Source organism: Diospyros lotus, chromosome 2, assembly GCF_014633365.1.
Source record: "Diospyros lotus cultivar Yz01 chromosome 2, ASM1463336v1, whole genome shotgun sequence".
Classification (NCBI taxonomy): Eukaryota; Viridiplantae; Streptophyta; class Magnoliopsida; order Ericales; family Ebenaceae; genus Diospyros; species Diospyros lotus.
This window is the reverse complement of record NC_068339.1, coordinates 22360716-22376729: the sequence shown is the minus strand read 5'-3', so window position 1 is coordinate 22376729 and position 16014 is coordinate 22360716. Positions and strand designations below refer to the sequence as shown.

Genomic DNA, 16014 nt, shown 5'->3' with positions numbered 1-16014 from the left:
GTCGCTCATTGCCATGAGCACCTTTTGTCACAAGGCCCTCGCAGCGAGGCTCGTTGTCGCGAGTCGCTCATTACTGCGAACACCTATTGCTGTAAAGTCCTTTGACGCAAGGCCTTTTGTTGGAAGCTTGCCACGAGGCCTTCTGCTGCAAGTTTGTCGCAAGGCTTCAGCCACAATTCTGCACACCACAAGGCTTTCCTTTCGTGTGTCTTAGAGCACACTACTGCGAGCGTTAACATTATTTTTGCTTTTAAAAATTCTCATTTTTCTCCGTCCCGATTCTTATGGTACAATAAGAACAATATAAATTTTTAAAATGAGAATAGATAGTCATAATCATTGGTGGTGTGAAAAATATAAATATTAAATAAATATGCAGGTATAATTAGATAAACTAATATTATGTTACATTTGTTATAATCTATTTTCTCTCATTGGAGAGATAAGATATTTAGCTTTCAATAAATTCTAATTTATATATTTTATCCGTAAAATAACTGGTCTAATTTGACTTCTGGTATAAATAAATCTGATTTATTCATAGAATTGAACCTATTATCCTTGTAACACCCAATTTAGTTAAAATATTTTTATAATTTGAAGAAAAAATTTTAAATCTTGAAAAAAATAAAATAAAATATGACATAATATCTAATATTAATGGTTTCCCTTTATTTTCAGAATTAAAAATTTTAAAAGAAATTATAATTATAGAAATAAAAACATCACTTGTGATATTAAATTTTATAAAAAAAAAAATTATTTTTCAAATATATGGATAATTTATAAAATATTATTAACCATTTTTATTACTGTAAATTTAGTAAAAAGAATTTTTTTAAAATTAAAATTAATAAAATTTTATTTAAGTTCAATCACATCACAAAAAAATAATTTAATTAATAGTTTTATATTTCAAAAAATCAGAAATATTAAATTTTATAATAATTTTTATTATTTATTTATATTAATAAAAAACCACTCGAATAATTGTGATCTAAGCCCACCGAATATTATGATGACTCTAGTCAGCCACTCAAATAATTGTCATCTAGGCCCACCTTTCTTCCTCATTTCCTCTATCTTTCTATATTTATACACGCGTGTGCCCATTACTATCAGAAAAATCAAGTCACGTCTTAGAGAGGGAGAGAAATAATGGGAGAGAGACAGGGAGAGAAGAAGATGGAGCAGGGACTCCACGAGGCAGCCATTCAAGGGAAAACGGACTCACTGAAGGATATACTTGGCAAAGATCCGCTGATTCTTCAACGAGTAATGGTGGGTTGTACCGTCCACACTCCTCTCCACGTGGCCGCGTCCGGGGGGCACCTGGAATTTGTCCGGGAGCTGTTGAATAACAACGAGGCACTCGCCCGAGTGCTGGACAAGCGGCGGTGGTCGGCTCTCCACCTGGCGGCGGCTAACGGATACCACGAGATTGTGGAAGTTTTGGTGAAAGCTAACGCCAACATGTGCTTGACTCTGGACGGCGACGGCAGAAATCCTCTGCACCTGGCGGCCATGGAGGGGCACGTCTCCGTATTGCGTGTGTTCTTTTATAACAATCCCCATTTGATTCATGAGTTGCTCAACGCTATAGATGGCGAAGGCAACACCATGCTTCATCTGGCTGTCAAGAACAAGAAATTTGAGGTATTTCTGAGGCCTTTTCACTGTTAAATTTGGTCGTCATTTGAGTTAATTAGTTTGATGAATTTCTTTTTTTTTTTTTGTCTCCTAGTTGGGTGGGTATGAAGGGTCTCAAAATTGTTGAATCAGCTTTTCTTTATCTTTGTTTTTTTTCTTTTTTTTTTTTAGCTAGAGCAAAGAAGTGAATCAGTTTTATATATGTTTGTTTTTGAATGATTGAATTAATTAATCTTCAGTTTAAATCACTTTTTCAGTTTTTCAGCATTTACTTGACCACTTATAAGCTTTTTTTGATTAGTAAAATTTTAAAGAGATTAAACCTTACTGAGCATATAAACTGTTTTAATAGTTTTTTCAATAAGTTAGTCCTAATTTTTTCAAATAAGTTCTTTTAGAGCATCTCCAACCCTTCACTCCAAATTTGGGGTAAAATTTACCCCAAATTTGGGGTAAGACCTAATTCCTCTCCAACCCTTTACCCCAAATTTGGGGTAAAGAAATAGTTTATTCTTTTTTTTCTTTATTTTTTGATTCTAAATATTTTTTTATAATGTAAATTATTTACTTACTTAATATATATCAATTTAAATTATTACCAAAAAATTACATAATTAACTAAAAAAAATAATTATCAATAATATTAAAAAAGAAAAACATTACATTTACTATCTCAATTAATAAAATATTATATTAAACACAACAAAATTTATTAATTATTATTCATTAATTGATTATAATTTATTAATATTATTTAAATATTATTAATACTAATAATAAGTAAATAAAAATATAAAAATATATAAAGGTGGGATACAAAAGGAATTAAATTTTTTTATAGTTAAAATGATGGGGTAAAATAGGGATAAATATATTACCCCAAATTTGGGGTCAAGGGATACTGCAACCCCAAATTTGGGGTAATACTATTTATAACCCCAAATTTGGGGTAGGATTTGGGGGTGGGTTGGAGAGGGTTTTACCCCAAATTTGGGATTTTTATCCCAAATTTGGAGTTGGATTGGAGATGGTCTTAGTAACTTATTTCATTGATCAAGTAAATATCAAATTTTTCCTCGAATAACTACTATATTTCTAATCTCTACCCATCTTTTTCTTCCCATTCTCTTTGTCGTCGCCTCCCTCGAACTCATTCATCACTGTCATCACCTCCTATCTCTTTTATGGCGATCGTATCCCCATCCCCATCAACTATCACCTCCTTCTAGCTTTTCTGTCATCATCATTGTCTCTCATCTTGGTTGTCATCGCCTCCAATCGCATCCCATCAGTCATCACATCTAGTCTTTGTCGCTGCCTATTCCATTGTTTGTCGTCATGGTTCATCGCCTCCTTCACCCCTCCATCATCAGTGTCTACATATTGTATTAATGTATTTTTAATAATTATATATAATTTATTAATATATAATTATAATAATTTTATCAGTTATAAATTAATTTATAATTTATTTTTATTAAAAATTAGTATTTTTATGAATTTTATTTATATATATATTTTACTTTTTTTGACAAGTTCTAATAGCTTATTAAAATTTTCAAACCAAACACATAATTATTTAACTAATAACTTAAAATATATTTATTCAAATATCTTATCAATTTAAAAATTAACCATTTTTAAGATTTACAGAGTTAAAAGCAAAAAAAGTTCATAAACCCTTAAAAAAGGGTGAGCCAAACACCCTCTAAAAGTAGGTTTGGTGTTGAAGATTTTCCAAATTTATGCGTTTTTTATGGTTGAATCCCTTGGTGAAAATTCGTTCAACTCTCTAGGCCTTGAATACAAAAATCAAGAAAAATGCAAATACCCATGTTTCTGAGTTATTATTCTATTATGGTCTTTACCTTCATTTAATTAATTATATATAATATCCTAAACCAAGGTTAGTGGCAAGTTTTATTTTGGCAAAGCCGCCTTCTTGTTCTTACAAAGAGACTATTTGTAAAACAAGAACATATCACTTCTTGGGATCATTGGATATTACTCTATTCTTAACTATAAAATTATCACACTTGCTTTTGTTTTTGTATTAAGCCACACTCTTATAAAAAATATTAAGTAAATTTTATATTTAAGACAAGAGTCCATTCTAAATTCATAGGAATATTTTGGAATCCTTCTACGATCTGCCGTGCAACCACAAATTTATTAACACATTTATAGTTTTTATTTTCATTATTAATTCGGAGCATCACACTCCATTAAATTATTAAGGGATAAATTTCTGGTTCATCTAACTTGTGGCTTTATGAATCCGATTATACTTCACTCTAGTACAATATAGTCAATATTATCCTATTTAATCTAATTATTTGAATATATTTATTATTTTTTTAAAAATATAATATTTTATGTAGGTCGTGATGTTGTTGCTTGATAAAATAAAAGATCAAGTGAAAGCGAAGAAAATACCAAAGAAAATACCAAAGAAAGACAACCCCTTAAACACGATAAACAAATGCGGGTACACGGCTCGGGATATTCTGGACAAATTCAGATCTTCTGAAGTACAAGATATTAAAAAAGTCAAGAAGAAGTTTAAAAGAGCTGGTGCCTTGAAAGCTGCTGCCTTGAAAGCTGCTGCCTTGGAAGCCAAAGAAGACAATCAGGTTGAGGGGTTGTCCACGAGGCAGAATGCGTTGATGGTGGTGGCGTCGCTTATCGCAACCGTGGCTTTCCAAGCCGGGGTGACCCCTCCTGGTGGTGTCTGGCAAGACAGCAAGGACGGCCATGAAGCTGGAAAAGCTGTGATTTCTTATAGGGACTCAGGTGAATATACACTGTTCCTTTATGCCAACACAATAGGATTTGTGTCATCACTAAGCATAATTCTGTTTCTAGTGACCGGATTGCCCTTCAAGAAAAAGTTATTTACGCGGATCATGGTGCTGATCATGTTCCTCACAGTTACATTCATGACATTTACATACATAATTTCAATCTTCATAACCAGCCATCTGGACAAGAGCGATCTCATTTCTTACCTGCTGATAGCTTGGTTTGGGGTGATCTGTGTTCTTGTGGTAATCCACACCATTCCCTTGCTGATCAGGTTCTTGAAGGTCAGCAGGCATATAATACGGCTACTGATCATGAAGTTGTTCATGAAATTCAAATTCATCTCACCTTCAAGGGACCAATCCCTACCAACTTCATCTAATGGGAATGAACCCCAGCGCGCTACAGCTTAATGGGAACGGGAACCCAGCTTGATTTTTAATTAGCCTTATCCGTGAGTTTGAATTAGTGAAAGGAAGATGGCGTAAGTGTTAAATGTGTTGCCTTCTAGTTCCTGTTATGTAAATTGAATAATTCCTTTGAAGTCGAAAAACGTTATATATGTTGCTATATTGTTTAGGAACTTGGTGTTTGGCCGTAAGATTTGACATTATCATGAATCCATTTCTAGCTAGTTAGCTTGGTGTCAGTCATTCATGATTGTCCACTCTCAAAAAGGCATGAAATCAACCAAAATGAAAGTTGATTTATAATTGACCTCAAAAAGGTATGAAATCAACCAAAATGAAAACTGAGTTATAATTGACGTGGACTATATTAAGGTAGTCTGCCTAGTCAATGCTTGCTGCCAAAACAATGGGAAGAACTGCACTAACACAATCATAATAAATCAGTTTCTTAAAATTTTCAAAACAAATTATTTTACAAAAAAAAGAAAAAGACGAACCAAACAAAACTAATTAATTTGATTTGATTTAACGGTTTGAACTACATCTCTTAATATGCAACTTTAGTTTAGTGGCTGCAATCAGTTTGTGTTCATTTTCTGCTTGACAATGTCATAGTTTTTTAAAATTTTGAAATGAAAATGATGTTTGTCAAAGAAACCTTATGTATATTTTATTCAGTGAATAATAATAAGAAAAATATTATCAAAAATATTTTATGAAAATTTTGTTGACGGATGGGGCAGAAAAAATATTATCAAAAATATTTTATGAAAATTTTGTTGACGAAAGGGGCAGACATAATATTGGGTCCATGGGGATGGGGGTAACTTCTCAATGATGGGATGTTTATGTATGTTATTAGCCAACCATGATTTATTTTATCTAGAATTAAAAAAAAAATATAACCATTATATGTTATTTAATAATTTTATCCTTAAATAACACAAATTACCCTTCTAATATATGCTATTATCGTGACGACTCGCCTTCCAAAACCCCTGTTAGTATAGAGAATCCGTGAAAAGGTCATTATAAGTAATGGTGTAAAAACATCTTGAACATAAACAACCAACCTCGAAGTACAAGTTCACGTATGGGGACAAGATAAACTCAACAAAACACATAATTCTCCGTTCCCGTTGCCAATATATTTAACCATTCAAGATAAAAGATACACAAGAGTTAGGCTCCCACTTATTACAACATATCAGGTTATGATCACAAAATGTATACAAGTCCCCAAAACATAAGAGTGCAATTAGAACTGGACATAGAAACAAAATACTCCCAATACTTCGTATTTAGGCGAGCTCTATACACATCTATCCCATAGACTTAGTCTTGCTGGACTCACCTTCAGCTTTAGCTTTGTTTTTTTTTGGAATGATCCCAAGCAAGATAATGAGCCACAAGGTCCAGTAAATATAACAACAAAGAAAAAATGAAGGACATGATAAAACAATGAATAAATTATCACAAAACTATCAAAGGTAAATGCACAGAGAATAGGGGAATCGAGCCTAACGAATCATGTCCATGGCATGCACTTAGGACTCATAAACAAAAGCATATGCATGCATCATTCAAATTCCGTTAAACTTTCATAAATGATAATAATAATGGACACTTGAGGCCACACAATTCAACTCCCAAGATTATACACATGAATACATACCACTCTCGAGGCCAATTAGCTCCATCCAAGATCATAACTATATCATATGTCACAAGGTCATTGGGGCCTTGATAGCTCTACTCCAAGGGTTAGGTTCGCGAATACATACTACCTTGGAGGCTAATTAGCTCCACCCAATATCATGTCTCACATATATATAATAAATAATGTATGAAAACATGCACAATTACTCTCCAAGAAGAGGTGGCATAAACAACACCCAAAATAGATAAATAAGCAACAGTCCAGAAAATTATAAATTCTGGACCGATAGGAGGCTATTTTGGGATCAATTCATAATCAAAAATTTCAAATTTTATACCTAAACGAAGCTTATGATGTCTAGTTTTTATAGAACAATAAACGGTTTATAATTTGGATATAACCACAGAGAGTTATACCCTAAAAAACAAAGCAAGGCAGACTACATGCTATAGTAAATTTCAGAATTCCTGGCAGAGTTTAATAAGGTTTCTACGGTTTCAAATCTAAGCCAAATAATTTGAACCATATATCAAAAAAAAGCCCATGACGCCTAGTTTTGGATACAAAAAATGGATCCCAATTTGGATATATGTACAGAAAGTTATATACAAAAGAACACAACAACGTCAAATCTGGAAAACAAAGTTCCAACAACAACAATACCGAAATTGATAGAACAACTTTCTGAAATAGTAGAAAAATTAAGGATCTTGCCACCAAACAGCAAGAAAGAGATAAGAATTTCCATTTGAAAGGAGAAGAGGAAACAAATCTCACAAGAATGCAAAAACTTGCCAAGGGAAGAGATCTTACAACAACTTGCATCATATGAGATATAGAATGAGAGAAACTTGCTTTAAGTCGATTTTAGACAGTTAATCCCAACGAACTAGCTTCTAGGACCACAGCTCCAGCTTTCTTTAGCGCCAAATCAAGAAGAAGAAGAAGAAACAAGAAGTCAAAGGAAGAAGAACGGGAGAAGAGAAAGAAAAATGGTAAACTATTCTCTAAGGGGGCGTTTGTTAAAATGAACAAGATAAAAGGTATCAAGATAAGTTTGGAATGAATTCTGGATCAAAATATGGAATGATCAAGATAAGGTTTGAAAGCATTCCAAAATTTTTATCAAAGTGTTTGTTAAATTTTTTTGAATCCATTAATAATTGTATTTTTTCTTTTTATGTGTTTGTTAATGCATATGATAAGTACCAAGATAAGAGTTTTTTTTACCAAAATATCCCTATTATTAAATTTATGATTAAAATACTATTTTATGATTAATATGAATTGTCAAAAAAAATAAATAAATAAAAATAATATTTTATTTTCTAAATTCATGTTCAAAAATAAATTTAAAAGTAGTTGAAAAGTAGAAATAATTATTATTAGAATTACAAATTGGTGAAATGATAATAAAATATAAAATTAAATAAAATAATTTAAAAATTAGTGAAATGAATTATATTAATTAATAAAATATATATATATATAGAGAGAGGAATTTAAATTTTAAAAATCAATGAAATGAATAATGTTATTAAATTTTAAAAATTGTCAAAACATATAATAATTTAAAAATGTATTAAATAATATTAATTATAAGACTTAAATAAATAATTTTTTTAATAAATTTAAATATTTAAAATACATTAGATGGTATTAACTATCCAACAAGGGACATACAAGTAATTAAACTTTATCTTGAAAGAGCCAGATAAATTTATCAGAGCGAGAAGATCAGATAAATTTATCTTGAAAGGGGGAGATAAGAAGCCATGTGAGATTTTTTAAAAAATGGTCAGATAAATTTAACAAATACGTTAGAAAGACTAAACATTTGGAATGTTTCTTATATCTGACATTTTCTCTATCTTATCTTAATTAACAAACACCCCCTAAGGTTATATATATATCCTCCATCTTTCCCACTTTGCCCATATACAAGTAAAGAAATGCCACACACATCCCCTCTCTAATTCATTTAAATAAATATAAATCTTATATGTATTCTCTCTAATTCATTTAAATAAATATAAATCTTATATGTATTCTCACATAAAGTCATACTTAAACTCTTCCACAATTCTCCTTCCTATCAATTTCACAACACATTAAATGGTTTATACTTATAAATCATATAGTATCGAAACATAACGCACATCAAAACAATACCAAAATAATCTAGACCCAATAAATAATCGTTATAGTTATTAATTTTTCGCTATTATCAATATGTGATGCGATTTGTCGGGATAAACATTGCAACTGCATCAATCCCCTTCTTGTGCAATGCAGACTAAGAATTGCTAAGTTTATGAATTTTAATGATCAATACAATAATTTTAACATAATGTTGACAGATAAAGACACAAAGTTAGACAATTGACATAATTTTTAAAATTTTGATGGTTAATTCATAAAATTTTAAATTTTTAATAAATCTGCTAAAATTTATTTTATCAAAAATCTTATTTCTATAAAATATTTTATAAGAAATAAAATAGAAACTAAACATTTTTAGGTAAAAATAAAATATATTTTTATAAATGAATTATTTTAGATAAAATTATAATGCAAAAGAAAAAAACATATTTTTTATTTTAATTCTTTTTTCGAGTAACCAAATGGATGATGTGGCCAATTAGTAACATATCATATGAATGATATAGGTTTCATTGAAACATACTAGAGTATCTACTAAAATTACTTAACTAATGTCAAAATATATTCAACTATTTATATGCTGAAATTTGAAAATATAATCATTAAAGAATATTTAATGTGCATAGTGTAGCATCCCAAAAATTTGGAGACAAGTAAAAATAATTAATTTGGGTGTTTGAGGATATTTTTGAATATTTGTAGATTTTTGAGAAAATACTTATCTATGATATTTTGAAGAAATATGAAATTAAGATGATTAATTAAATTAATTGGATGTATTTATGAAAATAATAAAATAAAATATAATAAAAATAATAACAATAATAATATAAATAATAATAATAATAATAAAAGAGTTAATCAAATTAAATTAAATTAAATTAATTAGTTAATATATATATATATATATACTTGTTTGTGTGTGTGTGCGTGGCCGTTCCATGGCCTTTCCTTTGTACGGCTTAAAAGCCACTCAAATGTGATATAAATTGATGAGGCTTGGGCAGCAAGCATGGGGGCCTTTAAAGGCCTTAAACCAGAGCGCTCTGAGGCCATTTTGCAAGCAAAATAGAGAGGAAGAGAAGGAGAGAAAAAGAGAAATTGATGGAGAAGAGCAGCAGGCGCACGACGGCTAAAAATGAAAGGAAAAGTGAGGAAAATTAAGGGATTTTGGAGATTAATCGGTGTTTACAATACCTAGGTAAGTGGGTAAAATTAATATAAGTGTTATATGTTTAAATCATGGATTTTATACGGTTAGATTTGATTAATATAGGCCGTAAATTTATTATTTTCTATTAAACGTTTTATTTCGCAGTGGGAGTATAAGAGAAGCTACGATCGTCCATCTACATGCAAGCTCCTAATCCCCTTCTCGCATTATTTATTTCCCGCAAAAGTCTTCGAGATTTCTTATACTCTAAACCCTTCCTCACCTCGACTCGGTTTCACGCATCAATAACAATAATCCGAGCGGTAACCACTTAATGACTTTTATTTTATTAATGGATTTATTGTTAATGGAATGAGCTAAGCAATGGCATCATGGTGTCTTTCATTTCAACCGTCACGGAGCTTCGTATCGCTCAGCTTTCCTTGGAAATAATGCCGTACCCGTTGGATTAGGTTCTTAGAAAAGTTGTTCATGGTTTAATGGGGTTTTATTAGTAATTTATTATGTATGTTGAGATGGCTTTATGTGAATGAAAAGTAATGAGAATGGTATTACGATGTTATGCGATTATGTACATGAAGGGTTATGAGTTATGGAGAAATGTTATGTAAAGTTAAGCTGGGAAGATATAAAGTTAATAGTGTCAGTAAGTGTGTCTAAGGGTACAAAACCACTGACTGTCGACCGTGGGTCGTGGCAATTGATAGCTGGATGTATGGGCCCCAGTCATGAGTTGTTACGATAAGCGCTAGACAGCCAGAAGAGTTGGTACTCCAGATTCTCGTATTGGTTTGTGCATTTCATGATGTGTGTGCTACAAGGGGCTAGGTTGCATTCACGTGGGGACATGCTTTGTGTGTGATGGGTTGTATGAGCATTTGCATGACCTGGTTGGTTTAAGAGCCAATTTAGGTATCTTAGGTAAGCATATGCATTTAGAGCATACTGCATGTGTGTATTCCTATGTGAGGTGTAGCAGGGTCTGATGCTTGGTTTATGGGGGCCTTGTCATCACGTTTATGCTACAAAAGCCATTGCATTTCTTATTTGTTGCACTGCATGGTGAGAATGTCTGGTTTTAAATGTTGAGTGTGGGTGGTGGATGTGGTCACGGTAAGACCGGGGGTTAGAGTCTCACGGTGGCGTGGTCCACGATGTGGTCACGGTAAGGTTAGAGTCCCACGGCGGCGTGGTCCACGAAAAGACCGGGGGTTAGAGTCCCACGGCAACGGAAAAGATCGAGGGTTAGAGTCCCACGGCAACGAAAGGATAAGACGATAGTGACAGAGAAATGGATGTGAAAGGGGAATGGAATGGTAACCTATGGGAGGTTACCAACAGGTATGTATGTGGGACTTGGGTGCCAATGTGTGTTTTATGTGGGCCCCAATGACTGTTTATGTGAAGTTTATTGTGTGTTTGTGCATTTAGAAGTAAAACAGGTATTGGGCATGGCATAACATGATGTTGCATTGGCATGAATTGCATGGGGTGTTATGGGAAGAGTCCTATCCTAAACCTATAGCCTTTCTTTTTAGAGCTTGCTGAGTCTCGCGACTCATGTTGTTTTACATCATTCCAGGTACGTTTCTCGGGATTTGGGTTCAGACCGTCGTGTTATGGTAGCAAGTGCAGAGCTCTCCTAAAACTAGATCCTGGGTGTTATTGTGCCTTTGTTAAGGTTAATGTTTACGTTTTTGAGATTGTGGTATGTTATATAAACCCAGATGGGCCCAAGTGATGAATGGTTTTGTAAAGATGTTTATGAAATGTTATAATAAAAAGAGATTATGATTTAAATAAGGGTTATGTTATTGTTCGGTATCATTTTAGTAATGACCATCTCACGGATCCTCTATGTAAGTGGGGGGCTCCGAGAGACGGGCAGTTACACATAAAGTTAACTTTTCAGACAAATCCAATTTATTAAGTGTGATCCGATGGTTTCTCTCATACAAAAGAATGAAATTTGAATTAAACTCTCAATTACTAGTCATTACTTTGCATTTTGGATATAATGTTTCCCATAGCAAACGCGCACATCCAATAATCCATTGGTCAAGACTACGAGACATTAAAGATCCCAAGCTATATATAATTACTTAAGTGATGCTCGGGAATTAGTTTAGACACTGAAGTGATACAAAAATCGAGCTGATATGAAAATTCTCAAGTAATCCATCAACCAAAAGAGATCTTAGCAATTATCATATACATTCTTTGTCTATTGTAAAAACCAGAGTGTGCCTCATTTTCTCATCTTTTAATCTCTGTATTTGTGAACCCCCCCACCCCTTTTTTTTTATTGTTGTGCTTCATTATAAGATTCTCAAATTGTTTTAAACTTAACTTCTTGTGAGCTTTTTTGTGGTTAATGCTGAGCCTTGAAAAAGCACTCGTAAAGGTTTCAGCTGATCATTTGAAAAGTTGTATAAAAAGGTTCTACCTAAACTTGTTAAAAGTTAAATAATAAGTTGGTTGAAAAATTCTTAATGAGTAGTTAAAGGTAGTGAATATAAATTTTTAGATGAACTTAATTCACCATCGACTTAAGTTAACGATTCTCTTCAAGTAATATATGATATAAATGACATGGGTTTTATGTTATCTATTGACAGTTTATTTTAAAAAAATATGATCATTTTTTCTTTATTTTTATATTTTGCCTAAACACGTGTTGAAGCAAAATAGAACATAAAAGACAAAATTAGTAACATTTTTTTTTATTTTAATTCCTTCTATTTTTTGTACAAATACAACTGAAAAGACAAAATTAGGGGTAAATTTCTAAGGCTGGCCAAAGAGAGTTGAGCAAACATTTTGGGATATAAAAGGGAGAAAAGAGATAAAAAGCAGAATAAGGTTACTATTGTCGAAGACATAAACAGATTTTAAATTAACTTTATTTGCATATCTAATGTAATTGATTTTAAAATATACTAATGAACACCCCCTTTTAACTTTGACTATTTAATTTAGATATTTCTTGAATGTTAAAATGCATTTAACTAGTCTTTAAAATTTTTAAAATTACTCAAGACACCTTTAGAATTTTATTCCTGGACGAGGCATTGTAGTTAATTTTGTTACTATTGTGTCCTAATGCTAGATTTGATAATATCTAAGTGAGTGTATAACATTTGGTGTATCTTTATATATATAACATTTGATGTAACTTTATATATATATATATATTAATGGCAAAGTTATCTTTATTAATTACTCTTCAATTTTTCGTATGAACGAGTTCCTAGATTTTGTCATAGATTTTATTCTTAAGTTGTTAAGATTATGTGATAAGTTTATCTGGTAACATGATTTTTTAAATGTTCTTGGTCCTTAGATTTTTTGGACGGAGACTCTAATTAATCAATTATAGATTACCACGTAAATTTACTATTTTGATTAGTATGAGATGTACTAACAGTAAATGGTAGTAAGTCACATGCCGTAGAGCATGTGATACTTGTAATAAACTCATGAGTGGTTGTTGGTTGAACAATGCATTGAATGTGACATCAATGATAAGTCACATGACATCGTGACACCAATGATAAGTCACTTGACATCATGGATACTGATCTTGTCATCAAGTTGTGATTGTATATAACTGGTTATTTAACTTGAAACGACACAATTGTTTTGTGTGTGTGAGATTTGCTGATACGTTGAACCATCCAATTGAGAGGTTGAGATGTTCATTTTATGTGGTCTTATATTTCTAGTACATGGAGACACTTATTTACGGATAGGATCTGTCACCCTCGTTAAGTTGTGGTGAAGGTGTAATACCCAAGAAGTTAGTATTATTTGAGAATAAGTGTTTTAATTAGAAAAATAAAATTTCAGGAAAAATTGGTATCTAAATAATGTGAAAAATTGACCAAATTGACTGCAGGGAGTGCCCTGGAGCCGAGATATCTAAGGAAAATAATACGGCATTAACGATATCTCGAGAAATGATTTTTAGCATCGATAAAAATCAAATCAGAGATAATTTTCGATACAGCTTCGGATTGAGCTAAAAAAATGAATTATCCTAAGGGACTTCAAAAAAGTCAACAAAACCTTCAAAGAAGTCAAATTGGGCCTGATAATCAACGCTTAAGTGGTTTCGGGGAAAAACAAGGGGGTTTTGCAAGCAAAGCATAAGTTTGGGCCAAAGTGTAATTTTTGAAATTACCTGAGGGGGGTCGAAATGATATTTTTTTCAAAATCTTAGAGGATGAAGTGAAGAGTTCAAAGTTTGAGGGACTCAATGGAAGTTATAGAAAGTTTAGGGGCTTCATGGAAAGGCCAAAATGTAAAGAAGTCAAAATGAAAGGGTAAAAGTATAAGTTTTGAAAGAGCTTGGAAGCCATGGCCGACCAAGCTCCATCCCATCACCAAAATCAGCTGTGGGAGGCCGGAGAAAGTGGCAAGGCACCTTAGGGCAAGGCCCTAGAACCAATCTTGACTGACAATCAGCCTTGGCATGGTAAAAAATGGCCAAACTTTTTGGCCAAAAGTGGTTAGAAACTTTTTGGTGGGTTTTGGGGCGATTTGAGGGAGGTATAGACTCTAAGGGACTTGGGCTGGTCGAGCTTGAGCTTTTGAAAACTCGAAAACAACTATAGATAGGTGTTCGAGGGATGGCCGAATGTGGAGAATTTTTGGCTTCAAATCGAGGTCGTTTTCGAATGAATTGAGGCACCAAAATAAGGGGCTTTTGTTTCCCATGAGGTGAGGAAGATTTTTGGAAACTTTGGCGCGTTTTCGTAAAGTTTTCATGGGGTTTCGAAGTTGGTCGGAGTTCGGAGAAGGACAGTGAGGTTGAGAGTTTAGCCAGCAAATTAGAGGCCTTCCGTCCATTCTTTCGAGCATCAAGCTATGCCATCTTGAACGATTCAATGAGGAGAACCAGATGATGGAGAAACCCAGCGTCGCCGATTAGTCATCGTTGGAGAAGATGACTGGTGAGTGGCTATATGCACGGCTATTGGCCCTAGCGCGTGGGGGCGTATACGGGCGCATGTAAGGCGGAAAAAAATAAGGAAAAATTCTTATAATTCTTGGAAAAATGTAATTTAGGTGTTCGTGCAAAAATATTTGGGTTTGGCCTTCCTGATGTCTCAGTTTTCGCAACAACCAGCCTCGTTTTGCTAGCAAATAAAGCTTTAAGGTAAGTTTTTGAATTTTTCTTTGAATTTCTTAACTTTAATGAATTGTTGTGGAAAAATATTGGAGAAAATAGTCTCGAAGGTATTTATTTGAATTTTTAGAAGGGAAAATGGGAGAAAATAAAGGAAAATATTAAAATATTGAGGTATTGAGATATTTTGTGAATAAATATGATTTATAGGATTTTTGTGCTCAAGGAATAGTGATTTGTGCAACTTTTGAGGTTTGGCATGAAAATCGAGGTAGGGCACGCAAATCAAGATGAAGCGTATTTTTTGAGATATTCTGAACTTCGTGCTAAAGGTGCGAAGTTTTTTTTTCCCGAGAATCTATATATGACATTTTTACTTCATTATCCATGATATTTATTGAAGTTATGATCATTTTGTCATGTTGCATGGAAAGTCGTGATTTTTGCATGGCACGATATTATTGGCATGTTGATACTTGCGCATGGGATTGGGATATCGCCCTGATAGTGCAGCCATAATTCCCCAAGGGCAAATGATAGAACAGCGTTAGAATTATTCTGAAAGTAGGTCGGGATTCTGCCTAGGGTTCCGTGTCGGGCTAGTAGGCTAGGAAAGTTACATTAAGGCATATGATTGTTTATGTTATTGTATCATGTATTCATGTATCATGTTTCTAAACCCTCACTAAAAGATTCATCTTCTAATTGGGTTATGCCCCTAGATCATTCAAACGTTCCAGTTAGGATTTACAGCTATGGTAAGGGGATGATTGAGATGTGACAGCATGTGATGATGTGGTCGATGGGTTCAACGAGTTGTTCCAGTATACGCACCTTCATGAGGATTCAAAATATGTTTTTAGTCATGTTTAGGAGATTATATTATATTGAAGATCATGTATAATTATTTCTATTTAATGTATTTCTGAGGAATCTTCAAATTGTATCTAAGGTGCTCTTAATGATAAGTCTCCATCTATTTAAGTATTTGATGATATGATGGTACAGATTCTTACATTATGAT

At 32.7% G+C, this 16014-nt stretch overlaps 1 protein-coding gene across 3 annotated transcripts; it reads left to right on the top strand.

The window, feature by feature from the left end:
* The first annotated feature begins 1111 nt into the window (after positions 1-1111).
* On the top strand, positions 1112-5105 carry LOC127795340 (uncharacterized). Of its 3 annotated transcripts, none has more exons than XM_052326953.1 (3): positions 1112-1656; positions 4032-4443; positions 4516-5105. In XM_052326953.1, the coding sequence occupies exons 1-3, from the start codon at positions 1159-1161 to the stop codon at positions 4863-4865; spliced, it is 1260 nt and encodes a 419-aa protein (XP_052182913.1). In that variant the 5' UTR covers positions 1112-1158; the 3' UTR covers positions 4866-5105. The 3 variants fall into 3 exon arrangements, with proteins under 3 accessions (XP_052182913.1, XP_052182912.1, XP_052182914.1); XM_052326954.1 differs by having other exon boundaries at positions 1114-1656; positions 4727-4870; XM_052326952.1 differs by having other exon boundaries at positions 1113-1656; positions 4032-5105.
* Positions 5106-16014: the final 10909 nt, after the last annotated feature.

Excerpts from the sequence above, each read along its gene's own strand:
- LOC127795340 (XM_052326952.1), top strand. The coding sequence starts at position 1,159 with ATGGGAGAGAGACAGGGAGAGAAGAAGATGGAGCAGGGACTCCACGAG. Across the intron at positions 1,657-4,031 it reads TCAAGAACAAGAAATTTGAG|GTCGTGATGTTGTTGCTTGA; the intron begins GTATTTCTGAGG and ends TATTTTATGTAG.